Genomic DNA, 16909 nt, shown 5'->3' on the forward strand with positions numbered 1-16909 from the left:
AAACATGTGGAGCCTACCACTACCTCGTGTCAACTGCTTAGTTTGCTAATATGTACTAAATTTAATAAGTCCCACTAGAGAAGAGCTTTCTCACAATTTTGACTTCACTTTAGGCAGCATTCTGAAGCGCCGACGTTATCCAGCTTATTCTTTTGCTGTGATCTTTGCACACCACTCCCTAACCAAAATTGAAGTAAGGGTAGAGTGTTTTGAGTTACTCTCAGTAATTACATGTTATTGAAGTTGGACTGATCATTTTTGTTGAACAGCATGATCCAAAATAACAAAACGTTTAAATGGGAGAAACATGAGTATGTAATTTCATTGTTTCCTCTTCAGAGACATCTACCACTGTCCAGAGAGTTTGGGATCTACCTGAGAATTACTAAAGGAACAGTGTAGCCTTTTCTTAACCTTCTATATCCTTCCTTAAAAAAGGAACATTATTACTCATTACCATTACAATCAACAGGCAGCCTTGATAACTTATTTTAAGTGATATATTGTATTTAAATTGCAGTGTAATCTCTAATAGCTTTTTGCTAGCAAAGAATCTTTTAGGATTTTAAAATGCAAATTGGACCTGAAAAAGAAAATTTATTTTTAGACTTACGGCACTTTAACTTAACTGTAACACAGTTTCGGGGCTTTCATTTGTTTAAGAGATGTTTTTGGTTGTGAATTTTGGAGGAATCCCTACTGGAAAATTATTAACTGTCCTCTCTTGGCTGTGAGCCATTCATTTAACTGGGCTATGAGATAAGGCTGAAGAATTTTACCAATTTGGGTAGAGCCAACTAAAGATTATTAGGGTGGGTCCATTAGACTTGAGATTTCTGTAATTATCTCAATTCTAAAATCTAGGACCAAACAAGGTGAAAAAATTGATGTAGCTGTACCCATGGTAAGGAGCAATCAAAATCTTAATTGGGCATCAAAAAATAAAACAGTGGTTGCTATATAATTTAATTTAGATTCTCTCTGTGGAGCTTTCTAAAAAAGTTTAATGTTATTTGGAGTTATGGAAGGATGATGCTGTATAAAAACAGCTCAAAATTAGATCTAAGGCTTTATCTAAAGTCATTGGTGACCCTGGGCATGTAACCACTCTATGTCTAGATTTCCTTAAGATAGAAGTAACACGTCCTATTTATGGAGCAATGAGAAGATAGTATAAGGAAAAAAAAATTTTTTTAAACCAGAGAAGCAGTTTAACATCACAGTGAAGAGTTCATACTGTGGCCATCAGGCTGCTTGAGGTTAAACTTCAGCTTTGCTACTTACCAACTGTGACTATGGGTACGAATTACTTACCTTCAATTTCTACAGCTCTAAAATGGGGACAAAAATATTGTTACCATATAGAGTTAAATGAGAACTAATGTTAAGGAATTTAGAAAAGTAACTCCCATGAAATAAGTGCTTGGTGCCTGACTCATGTCAAACATTGACTTTTATTGTTCTTATGACATAAGCATCTTTGTCTGAACCCTAATGAAAATCCTATAGTTTACATTCTGCATGTAAATCTGATAGTGAGTTTATCTGTAAATCTGATAGCAAATGGATTCCAGGTTAACTGTGTATAGCTTGTGTCTGTGTGGTTGTGGGTGTGTGTTTGTGCCTATGCATTCAAGGTAATAGGTCACATGGATATATGAAATATAATTATAAACTAAAACAAACAAACAAAACTCCTTTCCTGACAATTACAGCTCTACAAAGAAGATTCACTATCTTGGAACTTCCCTTAGATCTACATGTGTAAATCCACAGATAATTTCTGAACAGTTATAGAGAGATGGCTTTTCTTGGTGCTGACCATTAGACTAGTTAGTGCAAGGCTCTGCCCTGGCTTAGTTGGAACTCACACCAGGGCTTGACAGGGAATGTTAGACTAAAAGATTATCTAGCAGATCCAGATTATACTCAGCATCTGGTATTCCCCCCCACACCCCCAACCTTTCTAAACCTCAGGTATCACAAAAGCAGTTTGAAACAGCGCTTTCATTTAAAAGTGAGGAGTGGATTTTGGAAGAATCCAGAATGTTTGTAAATGAAAACTGTTTGTTTTTTATTAGCATTAGTCTGTGTGCTTGCTAATTTTTAGTCATTTTCTCTTCAGGAATGGTCCCCCAGATTCTAGTTTCCTCATTGCTGCCTACTGAATGGAGTCCTTTGTGACCCATTGTGATTACATTGCATTTTCCTTGTGTTCTTTCAAAGCATTCTGACTTTGCCTTAATTTTGGTCAGGGGATGGTGGGTGGCAGCAGGGGAGTGAGGTCAGCAATACTTTCAGAATGTTGTCAAAGGCAATTTTTAAATTGTCACAACTTGCCTAGTGAGGAATATCAAGCTTGGTACCTATATATCTACATAATAGAGCAAACCTTTAGGATAGGCAGTTGGGTCATAAATGGATGTACTGAGGTCTTCACAGGGGCATTTGATCCTGGATGCCCCAACATTTCTCTGACCTCTTCTGGATACTTCCAAAACTGTCATAGGGTAGGCCGATGATTACAGTGATCTTCAGATACCAAAATGAAAGTGTGGTGTAGTTGGGAGCAAAAATTCAAGGGCTTAGGCCTTTGGGAGAGAGTGGGCTGAAAATAGTTTTATTCGAAAAGGCTTTGCTAAACCTTATTTCTATGGAGGCAAGAATAGTCAGTGAAGAAATTTTGCCATGAAGCCAGATACGTGGCATGTATGTTTTAAATTGATGCCTAACTGATTTAAAACATTCAACACTAAATTATGTGGTGGCCAGGAGTTTTAAAAATACAGTAGTAATTGAGAAAGAAGTGATTTGAATCCATTTTCACTTAATATTGTTGCCTGTTTTGTACATTTTCCTGGATATTTTTTTAAAGCCTCAAAGAAAAAATGGACAAAAGTGTAGTCGATTCTAATCATTTACAAATTCCCTATTTACTCATTCACCTACTGGCCAAACTTTATTTGTAACCACAAAATTAATATTCAGGGGCCTTTTGAGGTCATTTATAGGCATACACAGATTGATGAAGGATTTCCATCACCCTGCACACATGTACCCAGCTGAGGTCCAACAAGGAGATTGTAAACAAGGGTCCTTCTAGGCCTACTTAGTGCCATATTTTTCACATTTCTTGGACTTTTTGCTTGTGATTTCATTGTTTAAAGGGCCCCCAAGCCTAATGCTGAAGTGCCTGCCTCTGTTTCTGAGTACAAGAAGGCTGTGATGTGCCTTACAGAGAAAAGACTTGTTTTGAATAAGATTCATTCAGGTATGAGTTGTAGTGCTATTGGCTGTGACTTCCATGTTAATGAATCAATGATATATATTAAATCAGAAATTAAACAGAAGCTAAACAGAACCACACATAAAACAAAGTTATGTATTGATCAGTTGATTAAAGATGCTGGGTGATCAGAGGCTCATAGGAACCTAACACCGTATTTTCCCAAGGGGCAATGATTCAGTTTTTGTTAATTCAGTGTTGGTGGTGACTTTAGAACAGAACTCGATCAAATAACAAAAATCAACCCTGTTCAGGGAGTTCCCATTGAGGCTCAGTGGTAACAAACCCAACTAGTATCCGAGAAGATACAGGTTCGATCCCTGATCTTGCTCAGTGGGTTAAGGATCTGACATTGCCATGAGCTATGGTATAGGTTGCAGAGACGGCTCAGATCCTGCATTGCTGTGGCTGGGGCATAGGCTGGCACCTGCAGCTGCGATTCAATACCTAGCCTGGGAATTTTCATATGCTGCACATGTGCCCCCCCCCCCCAAAAAAAATCAACCCTATTCATAATTCCCATTAATTCATTCTCATGGGAAATCGTCACTGATCAACTAAGTAGGCACCAACATTAAATAAAACTAGACTCACAATAAAGTACCACAGCACAGAGCTTCATGCTGTCCAGTTTATCCATTTTCTGCTTGTGGCATCATGTTTATTTCAGATTTCCCTTATTTACTGACAGATTCTGCAGGAACACTTGACATACACAGAAATTTCTATAAAACACACACACACGATCAGAAAACTAGCTTCCATGGAATGTACATGTATAAACATGGAAATATTTCTTGTATATAGTGTCAGAAATTCTGTTTTCAGTTAGCAAACTATTGATATTATTGGAAGGTATGGCAGATTAGAAAGGGGGTTGACGTGACATTGGAAGCCACTGGCATTCAATGGCAGACCAAGGATTGAAGGTTTGAACATGGAGCAAGTTTCCAGTGTAGCTAGAATTCCATGTCTAATCATGTCTGGCCATGGGTTGAGTGGTTGTGCCTCAAGTCTATTGCCTGAGAAGTACAGGAGCCTCCTGAGACAGGAGGAAGCCTTTCCCTTCAGAGAAGTGATCCTGGATGTCATGCACTTTTTGCTATTGAAGTCTCCCCAAAACCAGGCCTGTTGGTCCTCCTGGTTCTTGGGAGAAGGAGGTGTGGAGATAAAATCTAAGAGCTTTTCACCTGGAGGCACAATGATCCCTCACTGGGACTCCTCTAAGATGATGAATGATGGAAGAGAGGCATTTTCCTCACATCACAGGCTCTAGCACCAAAGGCTATGGATGGGGTCTGGGGCAGGAAGTTGCAGTGGTCTGGGGAGAGTGGACTTGTGTAGAAAACACATGTGTGACTCTCTTTTAATATTGTGTCAAGGACTCAGAGGGGACAAGTACACCTGGAAATATGGGTTGTCACGACATGAGCCCATTTGCACTTTCAGCCTGGAAAGACAAGAATAAATAGTCCTGATTCATCCAAGTATAGGACTATCTTTATTTTATTTTTTCTCCTTCCTTTTTTCCCCTGTGTAATGCAGTGACTTGATGTGGGACTCTCAGTTCCCAGGCCCAGGATTGAACCTTCCCGAAATGGTAAAAGCACCAAGTCCTAACCATTAGACCACCAAGGAACTCCCATCATCTTTACTTTCTGACATTAGATTCTCTTGTTTTCATTTTTCTTGTTTCTCTATTGCCTAATACAGTAGTTCTCCCCGGGGTGGATATTAGAATCACTAAGGAAGCTTTTTAAAAAAATGCCCGGACCACCTCAAAGATTCTGATTTAATTGATCAGGGATCTCTCCTTGGCATCTGTTTAAAAGACTTCTAAGGTGATTGACATGTTTCCAATCTTTTTAGCCAGGGTTGAACAGTACTACTGTAAAACACGGAGAATATCCACTCTCCATAATCCAACGTGTCTATCCAGAGATAGGTTAGCCAAGGACCCTGCTGTGTTCACCACGAGAAGATGCCCTCCTGGGTGTGCCTTTGAGTACGAATGGCCTTCATGCCACTTTCCTGTCTATTTGCCCTGCTCTGAAGAATTCATCTACTTTTTCCCTTTCTTCCTGACCACCACAGACTCCAAAGACTAACACTTTCTCCTTCCTTGGACCCAGCACTAGTTGCTGGTGAGAAGGTTGAGGTTGGGGAGGGAAGGAAGCTGGGGCCAGGAGAGGAAGTGAAGGAAAGTCAGGGCAAGGGGAGAATAAAAGGGTAACTGAGAAGGAAGAGAAAGGGAGGGAGTGCAGGTCTCTGCTTCCCACACACCACCACCTGCCATAGCCAAAGAATGCGGGGAGAGGGTGAGCTTAGGGCCACACGTACCTCAGTGCAAGTGTTGGTCCTCCATCATTTACTGGATGCTGGATCCTTTCTAGTTTGTGCAGCTAAAAAGTAGGGAAGCTCAGGGATTCAAAACAGGTCTGCCTGATTTAAGCACTCCAAATATTTTTCTCACCTTATACAGCATCTCCTAATCCATAGCCACACAGTAGACCCTGGTAATGCATACAGTAATTAATAACATCCCAGATGGAAGTTGTGCTTGTTTTTAAATTCCTGTAGTCAAATAAGTTGGGAGACTGTTACAAGAAGATTAGTTGGAGAAAAAATGATGTGCCATTTATTATCAGCCTAGAACATTCAGAATTGCTGTTTGTAAGAAATAAGCTCATTATTAATAGAAGATTACTTTTCTTGTATTCATATGACTATTTTCTTAAATTAAAAATAAACTTTTTTTTCTTAATGCAAAAGCGGTGCATGTTCATCTAATACAAATTGGAAAATAAAGATAAGCAAATAATACAAAATTAAATACACTTATAATCCCTCCACCCAGATATAACTGCTGCAAAGGCCTTTTAGACTTTCTGTGTTTTTGTACAGATTTTCAAAAATCAAGTTATACTTTCTTTCACTTTACAAACATCTGGTCAACAGCATTCCATGTCAATATATTGGCCATTACTACATCATTTTTATGTCTACTTATTAAGGTGAAATAATTTTATTTGTTTTTCAACCACATTTGTTTACTCAGAAGACAGAAACCCACAGATAAGGAAACATCTGAAGAGCCCAGGTGTGGCTATGTGGAAAGGCTGAGTAATTCAAAACAAAGTGCAAAATATCAAAACAATTACAACCAGTTTGACAGTGGTGCGTCTGTTTCCTACGGCCCTTCTACCCACAAGACTACCGCTGACTTCAAAGAAAAGTCAGCACAGAGGAGGTCCAGAGGATAAGGTGCAAAACGAGAATCAAACCCATGATAAGAGATTAAAGGGAGGTTGATCAAAGACCCAGCATAAAAGTGTTAGCCCATGACTTGCCTTGGCCCATGGCCCCCAAATATTCATCAGAACAGAGCTCTCTTTGAAGTGATTGGAAGCGCCCGTGCCCAGCTGAGCTCTCTCGTCAAAGGGAAATTTCACACAGTGGCACAGGAGAGGTTTGTAGAGTTGCCTCTTCCTCTCCTCTGCGCACCCTCACAAATTATTGAAATGCTGCTTCTTTGGTTTGTGGTCCAGATGTAAGTGGTTTAACTGGGTATCAAGTGAGGAATTTACCCTCAGAGGGGAAGGATCATCTTTTTTCCTTGTGAGAGATATGGGAAGTAGGGCTTCATGAACATGGCAGTGGATTTGCATTCATGAGCAAGGAACTGCAGCCACTGCACCTCCTTTTCCTTCAAGGTGGTTAAAAGACAGGTGATATTTCTAAAGAGGCAGTGAGACCTTTTTATTACTCACCATGTCCATTCTACTGGTTCAATACTTGGTCGCTATTCTCCCAACTAGGAGTTTAGGGCTCTCTGTGGTATTAGGAAGTAAACCGTCCATTTCCTCAGAGACGAGAAGAAAATATATAAGTGTTCCCCAAATGGCACTTGCCTTTACAACATTCAGTATACATTTTAAAAGACCAGAGTAACATAAAATTGCTTAAAAAAATGAGTTTGGGGTTAGTAGGTACAAACTATTGCATTTGGAGTAGGTAAGCAATGAAATCCTGCTGTACAGCACAGGGAACTATACCTAGTCACTTGTGATGGAACATGATGGAGGATAACGTGAGAGAAGAATGCATATATATATGTGTGTGTGTATATATATATAAAACTGGGTCACTTTGCCATACAGCAGAAATTGACAGAACATTGTAAATCAAATATAATAGAAAAAATAAAAATCTTTTTTTTTTTTTAAAAAAAAAAAGCATCCTTAGGATGTCTTTAGGTAGCGAATCTTTAGGCTCCAATTTTCTGATTTTTCACTTTACCCAATAATCCTCTATTATTTAGGGTCTTTATTTTCATTTGCTCTGTCATCATATCTTCTTCATTTCCTTCAGAGGTCAATGGATTTGCATTCTCTCTCTACCTTTTGTTTTGTTTTGTTTTGTTTTGCCACACCCATGGCACGTGGAAGTTCCCTGGCCAGAGACCAAACCTGTGCCACAGTAGTGACAACTCTGGATCCTTAATCCACTGAGCCATCAGGGAACTCCATCTTTCTATCTTTTTAAGATCAATTTCTTAATCTTCATCTGAGGTTTCAAGTTAGAGGGGTTTTTTGTGTTTTTTTGGTTTGTTTTTTGTCTTTTCTAGTGCCGCACCCGAGGCATATGGAGATTCCCAGGCTAGAGGTCTAATCGGAGCTGTAGCTGCCGGCCTATGCCACAGCAATGCCAGATCCGAACCATGTCTGTGACCTACACCACAGCTCACAGCAATGCCAGCTCGCTTAATCCCCGAGCGAGGCCAGGGATCGAACCTGCAACCTCATGGTTCCTAGTCAGATTCATTAACCACTGAGCTGCAACAGGAACTCCTCAAGTTTTTACTGACAAATCTTGATTGAGCTCTGAGTACAAAGTTAGGCTCTGAGAGAAGACTCAAAATGCATCCCCTCCTTTACAGAAACCTACAGGTAAGGAGGTAATGGATTTTCCAACAACAACAACAAAAAGAATATGTCGGGAATTCCCATTGTGGCTCAGCAGATTAAAAACCCAACTAGTATCCATGAGGGTGCAAGTTTGATCCTCACTTAGTGAGTTAAGGATCAGGAGTTGCCACAAGCTATAGTGTGGGTCAAAGATGTGGCTCGGATCTTGTGTTGCTGTGGCTGTGGCCCAGGCTGGCAGCTGTAGCTGCCTTTCGACACCTAACCAGGGACCTTCCATATACTGTAGGTGTAGCCATAAAAAGCAGAAAAAAGAATATGTCAGCTGATAGGAGATTTTGCAAAGACAGTCCTTCCTGAAGAAGGAGGATTTGAACTGTGCCTTGAGCATGGCTGAAATTTCTAAATGTGAAAAAAGGATATTTTTGTAGGGGTTGAGGTGATATGGTCAAACTTAGGCAGAAAACGAATCCGTTCTTTTAATTGGGACGGATGGCTTACATAAGAAAGTACGGAGAAGCTTTATTAAGATAAAGGGTTAGAGTATGCTGTGAATCTGGATTTTACAAATGTAAGAGGATCATATTGAAAACCTTGGAGTGGAAAATGGTGTGCAAAAATGGTTGGATAACGTGAATCTGACTGACAAACAGGACAGATGGGCTGGGAGAGGCATGGGGCCACAGCTTGGGTTGGTCAAAGGGCATGAATAGAACTTGAGAGAAGGAGGGCTGGAGAAAGAGTGGAAACAGTGCGAACTGGAAGGATGAGATGGCCTCTGGAGGCTGAGAAATGAGAACTGGTCTGCCTGCAGGAGCTGAGGAGGGGGTGTGTAGGAGGAGGGAGTAAGAGGACTCATCCATGATTCAGCAACATCGTCACACATAAACTTAATTGCACACCTTTTACTGAGGTGCTAGGTGGTAGGAATACAAAGAGGCTAAGCTAAGTTCATCCACAGAATAGTTAGGAAGACACAGTAGGTATTCACCATGGGAAACTCAAAGCAGCATCATCTAAAGCTCTGAAGACTGAGTGAGCTCTCAGAATTCAGAGAAATACTCCCTAAGGTTTGGAGTCATGGGAGTATCAGGAAGAGATGGGATGTAAACCAAATCTTGAAAGGCAGGTGGAATTTGCACAGAATGGGAGGAGGAGTTGGAAGGGTGGGGTAAGGGGGTGAGAAACAAAGGCACAGGGTAGGGAAACATTGGAGTGTTTGAAAAGTGTCCGAAGGTAAAGACTTTGGATTAACCAAGTTAATGCGTTTGTAATTTAACCTGGTCAATGTCAAGCCTCGGTCATTTTTGAGCAAAAGAGTAGCTGGTGAAAAAGAGTATTTAAGAAACTTTATTGTTTTTGTTTGTTTTTTAAATAAGGCCCTATTTGTTTATTTTTGCTTTTATTTCCATTTCTTTAGGAGACAGCCAAAATTATTGCTTTGATTTGTCAGAGTATTTTGCCTATGTTTTCCTTTAGGTTTTTTCTTTTTCTTTTTTTGGCCATGCCTATGACATATGGAAGTTCCCAGGCCAGGGATAGAATCCGTGCCATAGCAATGACAACGCCAAAACCTTAACACAATGTGCCACCAGGGAACTCCCTAAGGAAGTTTAATCTGTGAAAGATGTTCAGAATGTGTAGAAGTAGGAAAAGAGTACTAGTGAGAGGAGTTGTTGGGTGACTTCTAGTCAAAGGGATGGAGATGTAAACTAGCTCGACGTTGATCATGTAAAGAGAATAGAAAAGAGGCAAAGGAGTCTGATTAGCCCAACGGAGAAGAAGAAACACTAAGTTTTACTCAAGATTTCAAACCTGGGAGGCTGTGATAATGACTGTGCTTTATACTAGAGAGGACTGATTTGGAGGCAGCCCAGAGTTTAATCTTAAAGAGATGGGGCCTGAGACAGCAGGCAAGTAAACAACGTGTCCAGAGGTGATTAGAAGGGAGGGCTTGAGGCTCTGCTGAAAGGCAGATTTACCACTCCAAGTTGGAAAAATCCACATAGCTCAGCAATTGTTTGAAGTGTTTAATTAATTTATTCAGAAAGTGAAGCATTTTCAAAAGCTCATTTCAGAACTTACACTCTCTTGATGCAGATGGAGTCTCAATCGCTCTTTTGTTTTCCTTGTAAAACAGTTCAACTTGTATGAGAAAGGACATGGGGAGGGCAGGGAAAGGGTTTTCTCACTATTCCAGGTGTAGAAACTGTGGGTATTGGGCCTCCTGTATATAATAGTCTTCTCTTAAGTGGTAATAATTCACATTATGTACATCTTTCTATCAATTGCAGCACCTAGCACATTCAGTGTTTTGCCCTTCATAAATACTCAGTGTTGGTTGCTTTGCATTTTCATCATAATTCTCAAAGATAAAATAGTGGACAAAAGAAAAACTAACAAGCTTACAGCCAATTTGATAATGACAGACTCTATGTAAGCAAATGCAAATCAAATATCAAATTTGAATTGCAAAATTTTGTAAGCAAAGTCCAAGAAGTAATAACTGTAGCTTCAAATATTTACTAAAGTGATAAATTAACAATCTCACATCCTTCAGGAGTCTCCAGGATATTCAAAGGTCATAGTACCTTGAAGAGTAGAGTCAGCAGCTAAAGTTGTCAGTGAAGAGTGACCTTGTGTTAGACTCCAGGCCCAGGATGGCTAAGTCAGAACTGTCATCTTTTTTTCATCTGAGACAATAACTAGCAAGAATCTCAGTTATTTAAAGAAGAGGGTGAGATGTAGGATAGGAGGACCCAGACCACTCAAGAATAAAATCAACCAACTACAGTAATGGACGGAGTACCATACACAGATAATATGCAAGTTATATAAGTTAAAAAAAAAAAAGGAGCATGAATCCAGTTGACTTGATTATACTTTTTTTTTTCTGCACCCACGGCATATGAAGGTTACCAGGCTATGGGTCTAATCAGTGCTATAGCTGCCAACCTACACCACAGCCATAGCAATGCCAGATCTGAGCTGCATCTGCGACCTACACCTCAGCTCACACACGGCAATGCCAGATCCTTAACCCACTGAGCAAGGCCAGGGATCAAACCTGCAACTTCATGGTTCCTAGTCGGATTCATTTCTGCTTCACCATGACGGGAACTCCCAGTTGACTTGATTATAAAGAAGCAGCAACGTGGTCTCTTTCCTTACCCTTCCAAACTACTTAGAAAATATACACCCTTCGTTTTATCTTGTCCTTTTTCTGATCCTCAGCTGCCCGACTGATCCAGAACATGGATGCCACTGCTGAGCCTTGCACAGACTTTTTCAAATATGCTTGTGGAGGCTGGTTGAAACGCAACATCATTCCAGAGACCAGCTCCCGTTACAGTAACTTTGACATTTTAAGAGATGAATTAGAAGTCGTTTTGAAAGGTTAGTGGAGTGTGTGTCTATGCATCAAAGATATCTCTTTAAATATATCATATAACATTTTTAAAGATACAACTCTAAGCCTTTACAGAAAGTGTTGCAAAAGATGAAAGTTGATAATCCCGTCCCAGTTTTATAGGACCGCCCCTGAGTTGCTCTGAGGGCGGTGGACACTGAAATGGATATATTGGCATCTCTTAGTGTCCCTGCTTTCATTTGTAGGTACACACGATAAAACTTTATTATCCCTAGAGATGGCATCTTTATGCCGTTTTACAGAAGAAGAAATTAAATGATTGCCACTAAATACCATCTGCATGTTCTTTCTGCTCTGGCTCTGTGTTGAAGTTGCTGTAAGATGCTAGTGAGATTTATCTTCACAGAGTGGGTATATCTGTTCTAACCCAGCTAAGACACTCTTCCTGGGAAGGTGAGAAAGTTTTGTCTAGTCCTTTGGTATCCTGCATTCTGTTGTTCTCTTCTAGAAGGTACTTTATTAAAAGAAAAACAAAACAAAACAAAACAAAAGCAGGAAAAAAAACCCAAGAATTTGTACTGTTTTCTGATATCCAAGAAACAAGTAGAACAATTCATTCAATTCATTTACAGCATGAACAGTATAATCATGCAAAGATAATTATTTTTCAACCATCAAGAAGACTATCATGTTAATTCCCCAATTCCTATGTAGCATTTGTTTTTTTTTGTAATCTCAATTTCAAAAAAAGCAACTTGTTTATGACATCGCAGTGCACATCACTGTTCATACACGCAAAAAGATAATATAGTCAAAAAGACTTTCATCTAAGTAACTAGTTAAACTGACTCCCAGTTGTGCACCAGGAATAATGATCTGGTAAGGGGTTTTGGAATGGGAAATATGTGACCATAAAAGCAAGTTCTTTACCAAACCAGTATTGAAAATGTTAATTACAGCTGCAAATGAGCAATGATATTGATATATTTTATCAATATCCTATTTCAGATGTCCTTCAGGAACAGAAAACTGAAGATATAATAGCAGTTCAGAAAGCAAAAACGTTGTATAGATCTTGTATAAATGAATGTAAGTGCTCCCTATTTTATTTTATTAGGAGTATGCCAAAATATACAAAAGACTTTATAATACATTTATATTCATTTATTTTCAAAAGCTGCTATTGATAGCAGAGGCGGGGAACCTCTACTTAGACTGTTACCAGATGTGTATGATTGGCCAGTGGCAACAGATAACTGGGAACAAACATATGGTAAGGCAGTTTTCCTTCTTTAAAAAAAAATGTCCATATAAGCTCTTGTTATTATAATACCATGTAAATGCACTAAAACATCTAATGATAAACTTCACCTTTCATTGCTCTAGGTTCTTCTTGGACAGCTGAGAGAACTATTGCACAACTGAATTCCAAATATGGGAAAAAAGTCATTATTAATTTTTTTGTTGGCACTGATGATAAAAACTCTATGAACCATATAATTCATGTAAGTTTGTGTGGCCGACAACAAAGTTGTAATAAAACTTCCACACATATTGTTGTGATTGATATTTAGAAATAATGCATATTCTCATTTGAATTGCATGAGCAAGTCGGTAATAAGTTCAAGGACATTTGCCTGGACTCCCAGTTTGAAAATGTTTTCTTAATGCTGTGTTTTAGACAGTCATCTCTCCTTTTGGCTACCTTTGTTTTAGATACCCCTCCCTTTATAAAACAAATGATGAGAAATGAAAGATTTTGAGCCCCTCCTATTTAGTTAAAACACGTGATTTCTCTATATGTTCATGAAAGGAACATGGTCTGGTTTACATAAATAAGTAATACAGGTCAAGAACCAGAAATTGCTGATGTTTCCAAAAAGATCATAGAAAATGGATTTTGAACACAATTTTATTTCTGCTTAAAAAACTCTACCTTTTTCTCAATTAAGGTAAACAAAATGCCATTCTTTTCATTTATTTATTTATTTATTTATTTTATTATTAAAGTATAGTTGATTTACAGTGTTTTGTCAAGTTCTGTTGTACAACAGAGTGACCCAGTCACACACATTTCCCTGTGCTGTACAGTAGGAGCCCATTGCCCATCCATTCGAAATATAACAATTTGCATCCGAAAAACCTCCAAAAAGCCCACCCATCCCACTCCCTCCCCTCTCCCCCTTGGAAACCCCAAATCTGCTCTTCTTGGCCATGATCTAATAGTTTTTTGTCTGTTTGTTTGTTATTTTTAGATAAGATCATCTGTTACATATTTTAGATTCCACGAATAAGTGATATCATATGTTATCTGTCTTTTTTCTTTCTGGCTTATTTCACTTAGTATGAGAGTCTCTAGATCCATCCCTGTTGTGGTAAATGGCTTTAATTGTCTTTTTATGGCTGAGTAATATTCCATTGTATATATGTCGCACATCTTAATCCATTCATCTATCAATGGACATTTAGGTTGTTTCCGTGAATAGTGGTGCTTTGAACGTAGGGGTGCATGTCTCTTTTCAGTGAAGGTTTTGTCTAGATATATGTCCAGCAGAGGAATTGCTTGGTCATATGGTAGCTCTATATTTAGTTTCCTGAGGTACCTCATACTGTTTTCCATAGTGGTTTTACCAATTTACATTCCCAACAGTGGAGGAGGTTGCCTTTTTCTCTACACTTCTCCAACATTTGTTTTTATTGACTTGTTAATGATGGCCATTCTGACTGGTGTGAAGTGGTATCTCATTATAGTTTTGATTTGCATTTCTCTAATAATTAGTGGTATTGAGCATTTTTTCATGTGTCCATCCATATGTCTTCTTTGGAGAAATGTCTATTTATGTCTTCTGCCCATTTTTAGATTGGGTTGTTTGTTTTTTTGTTGTTGAGTTGCATAAGTTGTTTTATATTTGGGAGATTAGGTCCTTGTCTGTTTTATCGTTGTTTTATATTTGGGAGATTAGGTGCTTGTCTGTTTTATCGTTCTCCCAATCTGTGTGTTGTCTTTTCATTTTTTTTTTAATGGTTTCCTTTGCTGTGCAAATTATTTTTAAGTTCTATTAGGTCCCATTGGTTTATTTGTGTCTTTATTGTCATTATTCTAGGAGGCAGGTCAAACAAGATGTTGCTGTGATTTATGTCAAAGAGCCTTCTGCCTATGTTTTCCTCTCGGAGTTTTATAGTGTATGGCCTTGTATTTGGGTCTTTAACCCATTTTGAGTTTATTTTTGTATATGGTGTTAGATGGTGTTCTACTTTCATTTTTTTACATGTAACTTTCCAGTTTTCCCAGCACCATTTATTGAAGAGGCTATCTTTCTTCCACTTTATGTTCTGTCTTCCTTTGTCATAGATTAGTTCACCATAGGTACTTGAGTTTATATCTGGGCTTTCTATCCTGTTCCATTGGTCTATATTTCTGTTTTTGTGCCAGTACCTTATTGTTTTGATTACTGTAGCTTTGTAGTATTGTCTAAAGTGAGGAAGCTTGACTCCTCCATTTTCATTTTTCTTTTTTGATATTGTTTTGACTATTTGGGGTCTCTTGTGTTTCCATACAAATTTTAAAATATTCTGTTCTAGTTCTGTGAAGAATGTTTTTGGTAATTTGATAGAGATTGTATTGAATCTGTAGATTGCCTTGGGCAGTAGAGCCATTTTGACAATATTGATTTTTCCAACCCAAGAGCATGGTATAATCTTTCCATTCTTTTGTGTTGTCTTTGTTTTCCTTCATCAATGTTTTATAGTTTTCAGAGTATAGGTCTTTGTCTCTTTAGATAGGTTTATTCCTAGGTATTTCATTCTTTTTGATGTGATTGTAAATGGGATTGTTTCTCTGATTTCTCCTTCTGAGCTTTCATTATTCATACACAGAAATGCAATTGATTTCTGTGTATTAATTTTGTATACTCCAACTTTGCCAAATTCATTGATGAGTTCTAACCATTTTCCAGTGCTGTCTTTAGGGTTTTCTAAGTATAGTATCATGTCATCTGCAAACAGTGATAGTTTTACTTCTAATTTTCCAATTTGGATTACTTTTATTTCTTTTTCTCTGATCACTGTGGCTAGCACTTCCAAAGCTATGTTGAATAATAGAGGTAAAAGTGGACATCCTGTCTTGTTCCTGATCTTAGTGGGAATGTTTTCAATTTTTTACGTTGAAAATGATGTTAGCTGTGGGTTGTTCATATATGTTTTTTATTATGTTAAGGTAGGTTTCCTCTATTAGAAATGGGTATTGAATTTTGCCAGAATCCTTTTCTGCATCTATTGAGATGATCATATGGCTTTTATTTTTCAGCTTGTCGATGTGGTGTATCACATTGATAGATTTGTGGATATTGAATAATCCTTGCATCCTTGAGATAAACCCTACTTGATCATGGTGTATGATCCTTTTAATATATATTTGATTCAGTTTGCTAGTATTTTGTTGAGGACTTTTGCATCTGTGTTCATCAGTAATTTTGGTCTGTAATTTTCTTTTTTTTTTGCAGTATCTTTGTCTTGTTTTGGTATCAGGGTGATGGTGGCATCATAGAATGGGCTTGGGAGTGTTCCTTTCTGTGCTATTTTCTGAAAGAGTTTCAGAAGAATAGGTGTTAACTCTTCTCCGAATGTTTGATAGAATTCACCTGTGTAGCTATCTGGTCCTGGACTTTTGTTTTTTTGGAAGGCCATTCTTTTTAAATGGCTTTGTTTTTTTTTAAGTATAAGCCATTCATTTAGATTTACCTAAGACGTCACCTAAGATGAGGTTAATACTTAATGAATATGTTTGGACTGGACTGAAATATTTACAGAGCTTAGTCTCCTGTGAAAGAAACTAACCAAAAGTTGCAGGTCACAGAAACATGTTTATGTCACTATTGCATAAATCGTTATGGTCATTGTAATGAAAATTATGAGGAGTCCCCTTGTGGTGCAGTGGATTAAGGATCTAGCAATGTTACTACAGCAACTTGGGTCACTGCTGTGGTTTGAGTTTGGGTTCAAGCCCTGGCCCAGGAACTTCCACATCTACAAGCTCAACCAAAAAAATCCCCAAAATCATGAAAGGGACTGACCCCAACTCTTGTCTGCAGTGGACCCCTTTTTTCCTAAATTCTGTCTCGGCTCTCAAATGCTAGATCCTGCATGATCTTCACGAAGGGATTTTCTAAGGATGGTCAGGAGGTTGAATAAGGAACAGGGCCCTTCCTATGGGGATGCCTCCTGGCTCTTACCTTACCAACCCTCTGGGTTCTGTTTCTTTTGTATTGGTCTAGCTGCTAGGATTCTCACTCTCACCTGTAAGTGCTCTGATTTATCTTTCCATCCTGT

At 38.5% G+C, this 16909-nt stretch overlaps 1 protein-coding gene across 13 annotated transcripts in view; it reads left to right on the plus strand.

Annotated features, from left to right (window-relative positions):
* MME (membrane metalloendopeptidase) overlaps nt 1–16909 on the plus strand; it is a 104972-nt gene that overhangs the window by 26628 nt on the left and 61435 nt on the right. For 9 of the 13 annotated variants that reach the window (NM_001444848.1, XM_021069693.2, XM_084986757.1 and 6 more), the window contains 4 exon segments: nt 11446–11607; nt 12590–12670; nt 12759–12854; nt 12968–13086. The exons of the other annotated variants lie outside the window; for them this stretch is intronic. In NM_001444848.1, coding sequence (NP_001431777.1) covers nt 11446–11607; nt 12590–12670; nt 12759–12854; nt 12968–13086 — 458 coding nt within the window. 13 annotated transcript variants of the gene reach the window in all.

This window comes from Sus scrofa, chromosome 13 (assembly GCF_054392235.1).
Source record: "Sus scrofa isolate SSC_HxYL_T2T_F1_AM1 chromosome 13, Sscrofa_HxYL_maternal_Yorkshire_Landrace_v2.0, whole genome shotgun sequence".
NCBI classification, from domain to species: Eukaryota; Metazoa; Chordata; class Mammalia; order Artiodactyla; family Suidae; genus Sus; species Sus scrofa.